The sequence below is a fragment of the Episyrphus balteatus genome, chromosome 2 (assembly GCF_945859705.1).
Source record: "Episyrphus balteatus chromosome 2, idEpiBalt1.1, whole genome shotgun sequence".
Taxonomy (NCBI): Eukaryota; Metazoa; Arthropoda; class Insecta; order Diptera; family Syrphidae; genus Episyrphus; species Episyrphus balteatus.
In genome coordinates this window covers 86,336,505-86,350,388 of record NC_079135.1, presented here as the reverse complement: position 1 = coordinate 86,350,388, position 13,884 = coordinate 86,336,505, and the positions used below count along the sequence as shown (strand labels likewise).

General features: G+C 28.7%; 1 protein-coding gene across 2 annotated transcripts in view; it reads left to right on the top strand.

The window, feature by feature from the left end:
• The window catches only part of LOC129912190 (uncharacterized), a 68,584-nt gene extending 55,763 nt beyond the window's left edge, over positions 1-12,821 (top strand). Inside the window, exons 1-2 of one of the 2 annotated variants that reach the window (XR_008771779.1) lie at positions 9,305-9,537; positions 11,631-11,744. Coding sequence is in view for 1 of the 2 variants with exons in the window: in XM_055990335.1 (XP_055846310.1) it covers positions 11,631-12,666 (1,036 nt within the window). In the remaining variant the exon portion in view is untranslated. Of the gene's footprint in view, positions 1-9,304; positions 9,538-11,630 lie in introns of those variants that run through there. The other variant, XM_055990335.1, reaches the window with a different exon arrangement.
• Positions 12,822-13,884: the final 1,063 nt, after the last annotated feature.

Genomic DNA, 13,884 nt, shown 5'->3' with positions numbered 1-13,884 from the left:
TTTATACTTGATGTTAAAAAATAACAACTTATTTACCCTACAACTCCTTTTTTATTTATTTATTTATTTTTTTTTGAATTTTTAATCCGATTTAAAAAGAAAGCATCACCACTGATGATATTACGTTAAAGGTTATAAAATATACAGCCTCCCGTCCACGTCCATCCTTTATAACATCCTATCTAATCCTGATTCCAAAGAAAAATAAAAACAAGTCAAAAGAGTGTTGTCGCTCATTACATAAAAACATACACACACTTATATATACAAGTAGCTCTCGTAAAATGCTATCTTGAAGGGATTAAATAAGGAAATTAAGCGGATTTAGTTATTTAATTTGGTTTTTATATACTAAAAGGTTATTATTAAAAAAAAAAAAAACACATAAAAATATGTACATAATGTATACATGAGAGAGAAATCATATACATAGTAGCTTGTACATGAATTTCTATTTGTTACTATGTATACGGGCAAGTGTTTAATGTTTCCTATCCTTCTTATGTGTGATTGAAATATTAATTTAATTAAGTGTGTACGGAATGTGTTATCTTGAACGTTTCGAAGTTTCTCAAAAATGCGGTTTTGCTAAAGTTAAATTCAAGCTCTTGAGAAAATACCAATAATCTTCTTGAATACCAACTTTTTATCATCAAGCTATTTCAACATACAAATACACAATATAGTAACGTATTGTATATACTTAAAAATCTATGGTTTTGAAGTTGATGAAATAGATAGAAACAGTTTACACCTAAAAAGAACACATTTCTGTGGTAAGAAGATTTAAGAGTTAATGTCGACACAAGCGAAAATCGATTTTTTTCCTATTCGTATTCTGAAAAAAATTTTCATCATCCTGGAAAAAATTCTTGTTATTTTTAATAAATGAAATACATTCAACTACCTCTAAGTCGAACATTCACGGCACACAAATATTGGTTCGAGTTAGAGGGAAATTCGAGTAAAAGGGATTACTTTATTCTTTTTTAACTTCAAAATTTTTCCTTGAAAATGGTGAAAAAGTTCGAGTTAACCATAAACCTACGTTAAAAAAAAACGACTAATTTTACGTTGGCGGGTCGTTTTCGACCCTCAGATATTTTGTATGAAATATTTGCAGCAATCTAGAATCTAGATGACATTTTATTTGCTTTGGATTTTGCGAAATTTTTGCTTTTCGAGAGCCAGGTTTTCACCTTCACCTCATTTAGACGGGGTTGGGAATTGCTTTTCCGATTTGATTCTGCCCTTCATAGTTCATTTTAAAGAAAAAAAAAAAATATATAGAAAATAAATATTGTGGCACGACATTCTTGAGTGCGTTAAGCACCTTTTCAAGACAATGATACCTACTCTTGAAGCTTTTGTCAATTCCTCGCAAGGTTGCAAATGACAGTATCTACCCCGGATTTTTTGTTTTTGTTTTAAAGTGGTGGAAACTGGGAATTAAACCTAGACCTCTGGCGTCATAGCCAATCACATTAACCATAGCGCCTTGGGGTACTACATAAAGGTTACAAAATAGGTTTATTTTATGTAATTTTTTGCTGAAACCTGTTAAGTCGTTCGTGAGAGATTAGAAAATATATATTTTTTTTCAAATGTTGGATTTTCTATTTAACTTTACAAGTTTCTTTTGAATAAAAATTGTATCAACCGTTTTTGGGAAAAACTATCTTTCAAATAATTTAAATTTAATTTAAAAAACACATTACTATAATAAATTAAAAAAAATAAATTGCACGACTGGGGTCGCACGTACTTGCTCTTATGGTAAAAGTTACTCTAATGTTAAAGTTTTCAATTGAACAAAATAAGAAAAAAATTAAAATTTGATATTTTCACGGAATTTCGTTAGTGCTGCAAGAAAATAAAATCTGTTTTTATAAATAATTAAATACCGTTTTAAATGCTCTTTTACAAAAAACTAAGTATGCCATTTTATTTCTAGTATAAAAAGGAATTTTTAGAAAAAATTTTTAGAAAATCGTTAGAGCCGTTTTTTAAAAAAATAATTTTTTATATATAAAAATTTTCTAACATTTGCCAAAAAAAAAGTTGATATGCAATTTTGAATAAATAATTAACTTACACATAAAAACGAAATTTAAAAATTTTTCACCAGCCAGTTTCCAAAAAATTGATTTTTCAAAAAAAAAATTTGAAATATTTTTTAAAAATCCAAAAATGTGTTTTTTGAAAAATTTAAAATTTTTTTAAATAATAATTGTTTAAACGTTTCTGTATTAAAAATTTGGTCGAAATCTGTTTTGTCGTTTATGAGAAATTCATAAATCCAAAAAACCGTTCTATGGCAGGTACCGTTAATAACGGTACAAAAAATATTTTTTGCATTATCAAAGGAGGCTCTTATCTGTAACAGTAAGCATACAAATTTTAATCAAAATCGTTAGAGCCGCTTTTGAAATAAATCAACTTTTCTGTTTCCGTTATATGACAGGTACCGTTAGTTTTGGTCCTAAAAAAAAAACTTCAATTTCTCCTCTAGGGAATCATCCAAAACTGTTAACAACCAAGTTTGAAGAAAATCGCTTCAGTAGTTTAGGCTGTAGCTCGAGGTTCAAGACAGACAGACAGACAGACAGACACAGAATTGCAGGACCCACTTTTTTGGCATTCTCCATCATCGTAATGTCATGTAAAATTGTTATCTCGAGTTCGATTTTTTTTACGAATCCTAAACTTGCCCTATAGTACCTATATCGCAAGTAAAAATGTAAAATAATAAAGTTTTGAAAAAAGTCAATGATCCGTTTTCAAAATATTGATTTTTCAAAAAAAAAAAAAATAATTCGCTTAAGAAATCCAAAAATTATTTTTTTGAAAAATTTCCTTCATTCAATGATTTAAGTTACTAAAACTTTTTTTACAAAAAAATTCGTTAAAATTTGTTACGTCACTTACGACACTTATGACAGGAACTGAACTCCTTGAATCTAGAACTACGACCTCAAAATTTTTTAACAAAACTGGTCTACTTCGTTTGTCCACCCGAAATTTTCGTTGTTTTTTTTTTTCTTTTTTTATAGGAAGAATGAAAAATATTAAGAGATAGACCTATTGAAACACTTTGCTCAGGAGAAAAACTATTATGTTTAAAGCAACATTCATACAAATTATAATTTTTTTCAAAAATCTTAAAAAAAATCAGTTCACCTCGAGATATTGATACAAAACTTGAAGTCATCGTTTGTTCACCCAACAAAATTTAGTACTTTTTTTTTCTTATTTAAAAAAAAAATCAATAACAATGAAAATTACTTTATCCTCAGAAGAACCTTTTTTTTTTTTTGTTTGTACTATGTGATTGAGCCTTTATTACAAATAATTAATGAGAAGATTAGATATTATTCCTTATATTTTTTTTTTTATATAGGCACCAACATATAAGTTCCTATATATTTTCAATTCCTTTGGGTTGTCGTTTTAGGACGCAAAAACACACCCTTGTTATAAGGAATAAAAAGGATTGTTAGGTATAAGAAAACTTAGTATCACCTATGTACATTAGGGTGGGTCAAAAAAAAATCGAAATTATCTTTTTTTTGAGTTTGTACACCGAAGTCCTTGGCATCAAATTAATTGCTTTAACCATTTAGAAGATATTTGCATCCAAACTATTACCCACTGATTTCAATACTTTTCATATGACTCGTATGCATTGCTAATTGGATACGAATATCTTCTAAACGGTTAAAGTAGTTAATTTGATGCCAAGGACTTCTTTGTAGAACGTTTAAGCCCCTACAATAATATATCTTGCTTTTCAGTGAATTAGAAAATTTTTAAAAGTAAAAAATGTTCTTATAATTTTTTTTTACTTTGACCTCGAATATCTTCAGAATGGTTAGATTAATGAAAAAACTTAATAAGACCTTTTTTGTGGAAGAATCTATTTCTTACAAGAATATGTGTTGCGCGTTTGATTATTATAATTTTTCAATTTGTTACAAAATTAAAAACAAAAAACGAATTTTTAAAGATTTTTGCGATTTTTGGACCTCAAATATCTATTTAACGGTTAGATAAACGAAAAAAGTGTTTAAAACCTTTTTTGTAGAGCGTTCAATTTCCTACAAGAATATGTAAAGAAATTTGCAAAAAAGTCGATTTAAAAAAATGATTTTTTTTAGTAGAAGCTTGATTTAAAAATAGAAATTTTCGAAGCGAAGGGCCTTCCCATTAATATAAAGAGCTCATATTTGGTATGTGTATTCTAGAGGTGTCTAGCAATCTATTTTTCGGAGTACAAACTCAAAAAAAAATTTCGATTTTTTTGACCCACCCTAATGTACATGCTTGGCTACGTCTTAAGTAATGTCTATTTTAAGAAAGATCCTTGAATGTACCTATTACACGGTGTTACAAAAATGAGGTTTTAAAATATACGCGAGCGGAGACCTATCAGGTTTTGTAGAGCTTGTCGCACTGAATACGAAACGGTATTTGAAAATCCCCTAACACCCCCAAAATCTGGAGTTACGGGCAAAAAACGGTTTTTTGGACCTTCACCAATTGAAAAAATTCTAGCTTCGACATTTTTTTACCCATTTTCGATTTTTTTACAGTTTCTGATAGAAGATAAATATACCTTTTTAACAATGTATAAAACATGTAACTCGGTTAAACCACTTAGAATTTATAAGATGTCAAAGTTCAAAAATTCAATTTTTTTTGTCATTTGCCCAACTTCGGCATCAATTTAAAGTATATGTTTTCAAAACAACATGCTATTTAAAAAATATATTCTAAAACTATATCTATTTCCCAATTGATCGAGGTATTTTTTATGAAAATCACTTCAAAATTGGCTTAGAAAAAAAAATTTTTCGATTTCAACCCAGATACAGAAATTCGAACTTTTAGGTATAGAACAAAAATGTTGTTTCGGCACTTAGTAGGATAAGTTGGACTCCAGGATATGATGAAGGGTTTTTGTAGAGGAGCTAAATACAAACAATTTTTTTCTTTAGGAGGGGGGTCTATCTCCCCCCGTTTAGGTGGGAGGGGCATTTTTCTAAAAAAAAATTATCAAAATAAAAAAAAATTATTAAAAAACAACGGCAACACTTACAGTAATAAATGATACCATTTCCAAAAGGCAAAATTGTGCATTTGATTCTAATTATTAAATCAATATAATATTACCAATAGTTTTTGAAATAATCGATTTCAAAGTTGAAAATAGGGGAAAAAAATTTTTTTAAAACTCATTTTATACTATTTTTGTCCAGACTGTGAATTTTAGTAAAAAAATTACTCACACAGAAAACTGCCTCAATTGATTCCTTATCGAACCGTGAAAACTATATGTTTCTATGTCTTCTAGTTTTTGGGAAAATTGAAAAATTATTTTATCAGATTTTTCTTTTTTCAAAATATTTTTTGTTTTTATTTGTTTTTATTTTTCAATTTTCTCAAAAACTAGAAGACATAGAAACATATAGTTTTCACGGTTCGATAAGGAATCAATTGGGCAGTTTTCTGTGTGAGTAATTTTTTTACTAAAATTCACAGTCTGGACAAAAATAGTATAAAATGAGTTTTAAAAAAATTTGTTTCCCCTATTTTTAACTTTGAAATCGATTATTTCAAAAACTATTGGTAATATTATATTGATTTAAAAATTAGAATCAAATGCACAATTTTGCCTTTTGGAAATGGTATCATTTATTACTGTAAGTGTTGCCGTTGTTTTTTAATAATTTTTTTTATTTTGATAATTTTTTTTTAGAAAAATGCCCCTCCCACCTAAACGGGGGGAGATAGACCCCCCTCCTAAAGAAAAAAATTGTTTGTATTTAGCTCCTCTACAAAAACCCTTCATCAAATCCTGGAGCCCAACTTATCCTACTAAGTGCCGAAACAACATTTTTGTTCTATACCTAAAAGTTCGAATTTCTGTATCTGGGTTGAAATCGAAAATTTTTTTTTTCTAAGCCAATTTTGAAGTGATTTTCATAAAAAATACCTCGATCAATTGGGAAATAGATATAGTTTTAGAATATATTTTTTAAATAGCATGTTGTTTTGAAAACATATACTTTAAATTGATGCCGAAGTTGGGCAAATGACAAAAAAAATTGAATTTTTGAACTTTGACATCTTATAAATTCTAAGTGGTTTAACCGAGTTACATGTTTTATACATTGTTAAAAAGGTATATTTATCTTCTATCAGAAACTGTAAAAAAATCGAAAATGGGTAAAAAAATGTCGAAGCTAGAATTTTTTCAATGGGTGAAGGTCCAAAAAACCGTTTTTTGCCCGTAACTCCAAATTTTGGGGGTGTTAGGGGATTTTCAAATACCGTTTCGTATTCAGTGCGACTAGCTCTACAAAACCTGATAGGTCTCCACCCGCGTATATTTTGAGTGTTACACCGTGTTATTATTATTTTTTTTTTTTTTTTCAGAAAATAATATTAGGTACATGTCAAAGTCACGTGACATCATAATAGAACTTCTCAATTTCATTTTACCTTCATTAGCTATGTCTTTAGCCAAACTGATAATATGACAGCCAAAGACAAAAAATAAAAGATTTTTTTCTTCTATAACCATGTAACATAGGCAGTTCATTAGTGTTTTATTTCATAACTCAGAAGGACCATAGAAACAAAAAAAAAAGAGATTAGAAATAAGATTTCATTTATGTAACTTTTTTGATATTTTTTTTTTTTTTTTTATTTTGAAAAACTGTCAAATTTGTACAAATGTACATTTCGAAATCGAATATCATTCAGATGATTTTTAACTTTTTCGTATTGCTCCTAAAGAATTTGTCTCTTCAAACTTTTGATTTTGAAATATTTAACCTCTTTTGCCGAATTTATCATTCATGAACTTTGACCTTTGTTTTATGAAAACGCAGACCATTGTAAAAAGCTTTATTTGTTTTAAGTTGAGGTTTTATTTCGAACTGAAATCTGTCTCTCCTTTAAAACTTCAGTAATGGCAATATACGATCTTCCTTAAATCTTCACCAGAAAAACTGTCAAATGTTATTGCTGTGATGAAGCCCAAATGTAACTTTAATATACGCTGTGACAAAACCATTTTTTTTTTTTTGTTTTATTCAAGCATTTCAAACATCCATCAAGTTACACACATACACACATATTCACAGTGAATAAGTGCCATCCAAAATGCCTTACTGAACAAAATTCTAACACATTTCGTGTCCGTTTTTGCATAATTTACTTGAACACATTTCTAAATGCAAATGCGAAACTAACAATATCTACCTACGACCAGTAGCAGCAGTTGGTATTGGTATTACCCAAAAGCATAGAATTTTTCAGCATGTCAGCATACCACCATCTCACCAAACACCAACCAAGACCAACCCGAATGGCATCAGTAGCAGAAAGTGAAACAGAATTGAAGTGAATTTGACATCGACATCGCTAACGTTGGAAATTTGATGGTTATGGGTCGTTGCAAAACATAACCGCAAACAGTTTCCGGACATTTTGCGGTGGGTTGAATTTAAATCGTGTTAAAATTGTCATCGTATAAATATGTATAATGTCTCTTTCTCTATAATGTGCAACAACTTGCGTTGGCTGATAGAAAATATAAATGTACGTTTATGTTTAAAAACACACAAAACAACCATTTTTTGACATTATTATTTCAAATCTATATTTTAGATTAAGTTCAACAGAAATGGGATTGTTTATTCAATGTCAATATGGTTGTAATTATGGTGGTTTGGAGCTTATTATGTTTTGAGGTTAATAAGAGGTTACTCCTGACAAAAAGAGATAAATATTTATTAAAAATAATTTTGAATTTTGATTTGATATCTCGCAAATAAAATACACTAATACTTGTTTTAAATTATCGATTAAATATAATACTTTATAGTGTTGGTCTAGTTTATTGTATACAGCATATAAAAATATAAATATTTTAAGGATAAAACTGACAGAAATAGATTTTAATCTGTCCATGAAAAAGTTTTGGATTTTATTGTTATCCTAATTTCATAATCCCTGTAAAGTATATGTACATTATACAGTACATGGATATAGTCCCAAACAATTTCAACAGGTGGCACTAAATTTAGCATAGACATAGGCAATACACCTCTGGAATATTAGCAGCTTTTTCTCTTACTAATATTGCAATTATAAATTTTACTACCACCAAATGTTTTTTTCCATCAAAATTTAAAATTATAATTATAATAAAACACATTCCGAGGCGAAAAAGATGACGCACAGTGGTGCTTTTCATACTTTTTGTTGTAAAAAATTAAAAAAAAAAATATTTCTTGACAAACTTTAATGAAATTTGGCAGACTGAAGGATATAAGTATGCAAAATAGAAAAAACAAAAAAGCTGCCAATTGGTTTTAATTTAATTAAATGCACAACTCTTATATTGAAGCTGTATTAAAAAAATTTCGATAGTGTCAAAAAATGTTTTTATAATTAATGAAACACCGTTTTTAAAGATTTTTATAACAAAACAAATTATACCATCTGATTTATTGTATAAAAAGGAATTTTTAGAATACAAAACTTGTAAAATCGTTTTTACAGCCGTTTTTTGAATTAATTTACACATAAAATCGAAATTGAAACATTTTTCACCAACCCGTTTTCAAAAAATTAAATTTTTCAGAAAAAATTTTGAAGTATTTTTTAAAATCCAAAAATGTGTTTTTTGAAATATTTTTTAAAATTTTAATACTACGGTTTCTTAAACATCACTTTGGCAATCGGATTAGTCTTGTACGAGATATACAGAAACCAAAAAAATCCGTTCTTTGAAAGATTGCTCTGATCGTTAAAGTTGCTTGGAATATTAAAAAGCTTATTAAATATTTATACATGTAAAAGAATTTTTTTAAGAAATTAAAAAAAAAAAAAAATCAATATAAAATTTGGTTTAAAGTTACAAAAACATCTGCTTAAAAAGGGTTTTGACCTTCAAACAAAGTATGCCGTTTAATTTTTTGAACAAAGTTTTTGAAAATCGTTGAAGTCGTTTTCTTTTTAAATAGTTTTTTTCTTGATAATAATTTTCAAAATTAAAAAAAAAAATCACACGGCATTAAAAGAACAATATTAATTGCCACATAAGAACAAATTTTAAATAAAATTCATTGGACCATTTTCTAAAAATTGATTCTTCAAAAAAATTCAAAAATATGTTCTTTAATTTTAATATAAGAGTTACTAAAACGTTTTTATGCAAATTTTTTTAATGAAATCGGTCGGGTTGTTTAAGAAAAAGTAAGACTTCAAGAAAATGGTTCTATGGCAAGTATCAACGATCCAAAAATATTTTTATTTCAAAAATACGATATTAGTTGCCACATTAAGCCTAGTACGCAGCTGAAGCGAAACGAACAACTTTCAAGTCTCTAACGTCGACAACGAAAATGCTAAGAAAAAAATATCATCGAGTTTAAAGTCAAAATAAAAAAAATCCAAATTAATTTAAAGTCTAGAAAAACAACACTGCTCATGGAGTCAAAAAACTTCACAGGACAATAAAAAGTAAGTGAAAAATGAGTGAAAACTCTTCAATTTTTCCCTAGAAAAATGAAAAGAAAAACAAAATTTGAATCGATTATTTCAAAATTTCATTATGTTATTTTTGTATGGAAAATTTCTTTACGCTTCAGCGGCGTACTAGGCTTAACAATGTAATGTATATTTTTTAAATTAATATCGTTAAAGCCGTCTTTGAGAAAACCTATTTTTTTTTTTTGCATTCTCTATCATCGTAATGTCATGTCTGATTGTTATCTCGATTTTTTTACGAATTCTAAACTTGCCCTATTCTATAGTACCTATACGTAGTAATTACATATGTATGTATATCGCAAGTTATAAGAAAAACATAAAATTCGCTCTTGAAAAAAAAAACAACTCTTTAAATTAAATTAAAGAGAATGCAGTTTATTTTCTTTTAAAAAGATGCATTTTTAGAAAACAAAAATTGAAATCGTTGGAACGGTTTTTTTTTTAATAATTTTTTTATAAATATGTACCTTAGGGTGGGTCAAAAAAATCGAAATTTTTTTTTTTTGATTTGGTACTCCGAAAAATCGATTGCTAGACCCCTCTAGAATATACACACCAAATATGAGCTCTTTATATTAATGGGAAGGTCCTCCGCTTTGCAATTTTCCATTTTTACATCAAGCTTCTACTAAAAATAAATAATTTTTTTATTAATTGACTTTTTAGCAAATTTCTTTTCATATTCTTGTAGGAAATTGAACGCTCTACAAAAAAGGCCTTATAAACTTTTTTCGTTTATCTAACCGTTGAATAGATATTTGAGGTCCAAAAATCGAGAAAATCTTTAGAAATTCGTTTTTTGTTCTTAATTTTGTAACAAATTGAAAAATTATAATGATCAAACGCGCAAGACATATTCTTGTTGGAAATTGATTGTTCCACAAAAAAGGTCTTAATAACTTTTTTCATTAATCTAACCATTCTAAAGATATTCGAGGTCAAAGTTAAAAAAAAATATAAAAACATTTTATATTTTTAAAAAATTTCTAATTCACTGAAACTTCATTATTTTCAAATTAGCAAGATATATTCTTGTAGGGGCTTAAACGTTCTACAAAAAATTCCTTGGAATGAAATTGATTGCTTTAACCGTTTAGAAGATATTCGTATCCAAATCGCAATGCATACGGGTCATAAGAAAACTATTGAAATCAGTGAGCATTGGTTTGGATACGAATATCTTCTAAACGGTTAAAGCAATCAATTTCATTCCAAGGAATTTTTTGTAGAACGTTTAAGCCCCTACAAGAATATATCTTGCTAATTTGAAAATAATGAAGTTTCAGTGAATTAGAAATTTTTTAAAAATATAAAATGTTTTTATATTTTTTTTTAACTTTGACCTCGAATATCTTTAGAATGGTTAGATTAATGAAAAAAGTTATTAAGACCTTTTTTGTGGAACAATCAATTTCCAACAAGAATATGTCTTGCGCGTTTGATCATTATAATTTTTCAATTTGTTACAAAATTAAGAACAAAAAACGAATTTCTAAAGATTTTCTCGATTTTTGGACCTCAAATATCTATTCAACGGTTAGATAAACGAAAAAAGTTTATAAGGCCTTTTTTGTAGAGCGTTCAATTTCCTACAAGAATATGAAAAGAAATTTGCTAAAAAGTCAATTAATAAAAAAATTATTTTTTTTTTAGTAGAAGCTTGATGTAAAAATGGAAAATTGCAAAGCGGAGGACCTTCCCATTAATATAAAGAGCTCATATTTGGTGTGTATATTCTAGAGGGGTCTAGCAATCGATTTTTCGGAGTACCAAATCAAAAAAAAAAATTTCGATTTTTTTGACCCACCCTAATGTACCTACAATTTAAAAAAAAAACTCAGGTTTTTCCATAGTTTGTCACTCTGACTCTGATGTATTTATGTAGAAGCAAGTTATATATCAAACAAAATTGAGAGAGTTCTAAGACACTGCCGATTATTTTTGTTTTGAAATAAATTGGTATCCTTCGAACCATTTATAATGTTTCTATACCTAATTACCAAATCTACATACAATATAAATCTTACACAGTTTTTCTTTTTTAATTCTCATATTTTTTGTAGCGGTCGTGTCTTGAGCTCCCGCCGAGAAAGTAGCGCATCCACAGGACCACCATCTACAGATCCAATTGGAAGCATTCACAACTTACAACTAGACATAATGGATGACATTGTTCAGTCGAGAAAAGCCCGCTTGAAACTATGGACAACTAGCAATGAGAAAGTCTGTGAAGTTGAAACTGTTAACGAAACTGGAGCTAGCACCCAACAAAGATACACAAATCGAAGATTTTCAGAAGTTATACCCGCCGGAGTCTCACCAACTCCATCCTACAGACGTGCATCTGAACATCCAGCAATTATTTCTCCATGCCTTCCTTCAAGCTCTAGAGCCGCTTCACAAAGAAAGAAAAAATCACCTGGTGTTGGCTTCCTCGGAAGTCGCACTGACCTAAGTTCGATTTTTAGTAATTTAACATCATCCGCCATTGAAATACACAAATGTGACGAATCGCCAAGTTTCTCAAAGACTAAAGCTAGCCCTGGTGGCACATCAAATCACAGTACAACCAGCAACACTTTAGATCCCAATGTTGGCCGATCGACAAGATCTAATAGTTTTGATGTTTCGATTTTACAAAATGCCAAACAATTTGTATCTGATGCCGAGGACAAAGGAGCTGCTTTATCGGGTTGGTTTACCCAACGACATCAGCCAATGGCACGCAAAAAGAGTATTCGAAAGAAAAGCACAGCCATGGCAATGTCCAAAGATGTCCTTGAACGATTGCAAAACAAAGATATGCTCAAAGAAAAGCCTAAACCAAAACCCAAATCCAAATGGGATTCAAAAGGTGGCATGATGGACCCCACTGTTATTGGATCTGCCATCGAAGGTTTCCTGCGACGAAGCACAGGAACAACTTCATCTTCATCATCTAGCAAAGGAGCAGTACCCAAGGACCGGGGAGCACGTAGTAGAATTCCAGCGACTGCACGAGCGACCATGAATTGGTTTAGTAGAACAGAAGAAGATGACAGCAAGGATACGTGCGACGCATCCCTCTGTTCAACACTCAAGGACCTTTTTGTCAAATAATTGTCAATGAATCTAAGTTTTTAAAGTGTAATGCGATGATAAAACGTGTAATCAATCTTCTTTGCAAACAAATCTCTGCCTCTGCTTCTCTGTGCATCCGGCAGTATTATAATGAAGATGGAATTCTTGGATTAAAATTATTATACTTTTTCTTTTTTATTTTTTCTTTGTTCAAAACGCACGAGTGTGTTTGCACATAAAAATAGAATTATAAGGAGTTTTAAATCAGTCAATACAAAGAAATATAAATTTTTATTGCGGTAACAAAAATAATGTGATTAGGTAAATGCATACGAGAGTATCGATCGGTCTTTTATCGGATGAAAAAAAAAATGATAGACGCCATAACATAATAATTGTTTAGTTGATATATTTTTTTACACATTGTTATGAGTATCCTTTTGTCAACAAAAAAAAAAAATGATAATACAGATAACTTAACTAATCGCGTAATAGGTCTAAAAAATAAAAACAATTAAAAAAAACAATTAAAGTAAGTAACATGAATAAAATATATAGTAAAATGCTATCTTTGTTGTATAGAGAGTAGTGAAAGATACATTATATACTCGTAAATATATATATATTAAAATGTTAATGTTGTGCGTCAAATTATCAATCTATTTCGACGGCTAAATGCGACTAACCGATAAATCCACTTTGGAACAAAGTTATGATATTCATTGTTTTTTGTTTTTTCCAAAAAATCAAATTCGACATTTTAGTTAACTTAAAGTAATTAATCATTACAAAATCGTTTATTAATACAAAATTCAGAAATTATCAAAGAATTGAAATTTGTTTTAAGGGAGAATTTGTAATGTTCCTTTGCTTTCAAATCAAATTTGTTAAAGTGGACTTCAAGGTGGGTTGGGGTCAAAATTCTGTCAGGGTCAAAATTCTTTTGTTAAAATTCTGCTTTCAAAATTCTACTTTTCATAATTCTGTTTTACAAAGTTCTGAAAAAAAATTAAAAAAGGGTTTGAAAAATGTTAAAAAGCTCGCGCTTTTTGTACAATCATCATCTCAAAAAATTTGCTCCTTATTTGAGATTCCTTACTTTCGAGTAGGTACTATGTCAATTTTTGAAATATTAATTCTTTGATAAATCAATAATTTTGAAAATATGTATTGATAAAAATTTTAATGATAAATATTTTCGAAAAATGATGATTGAAAACTTTTTAATTAATGAAAAAAAAATTAATATTCAAAAAC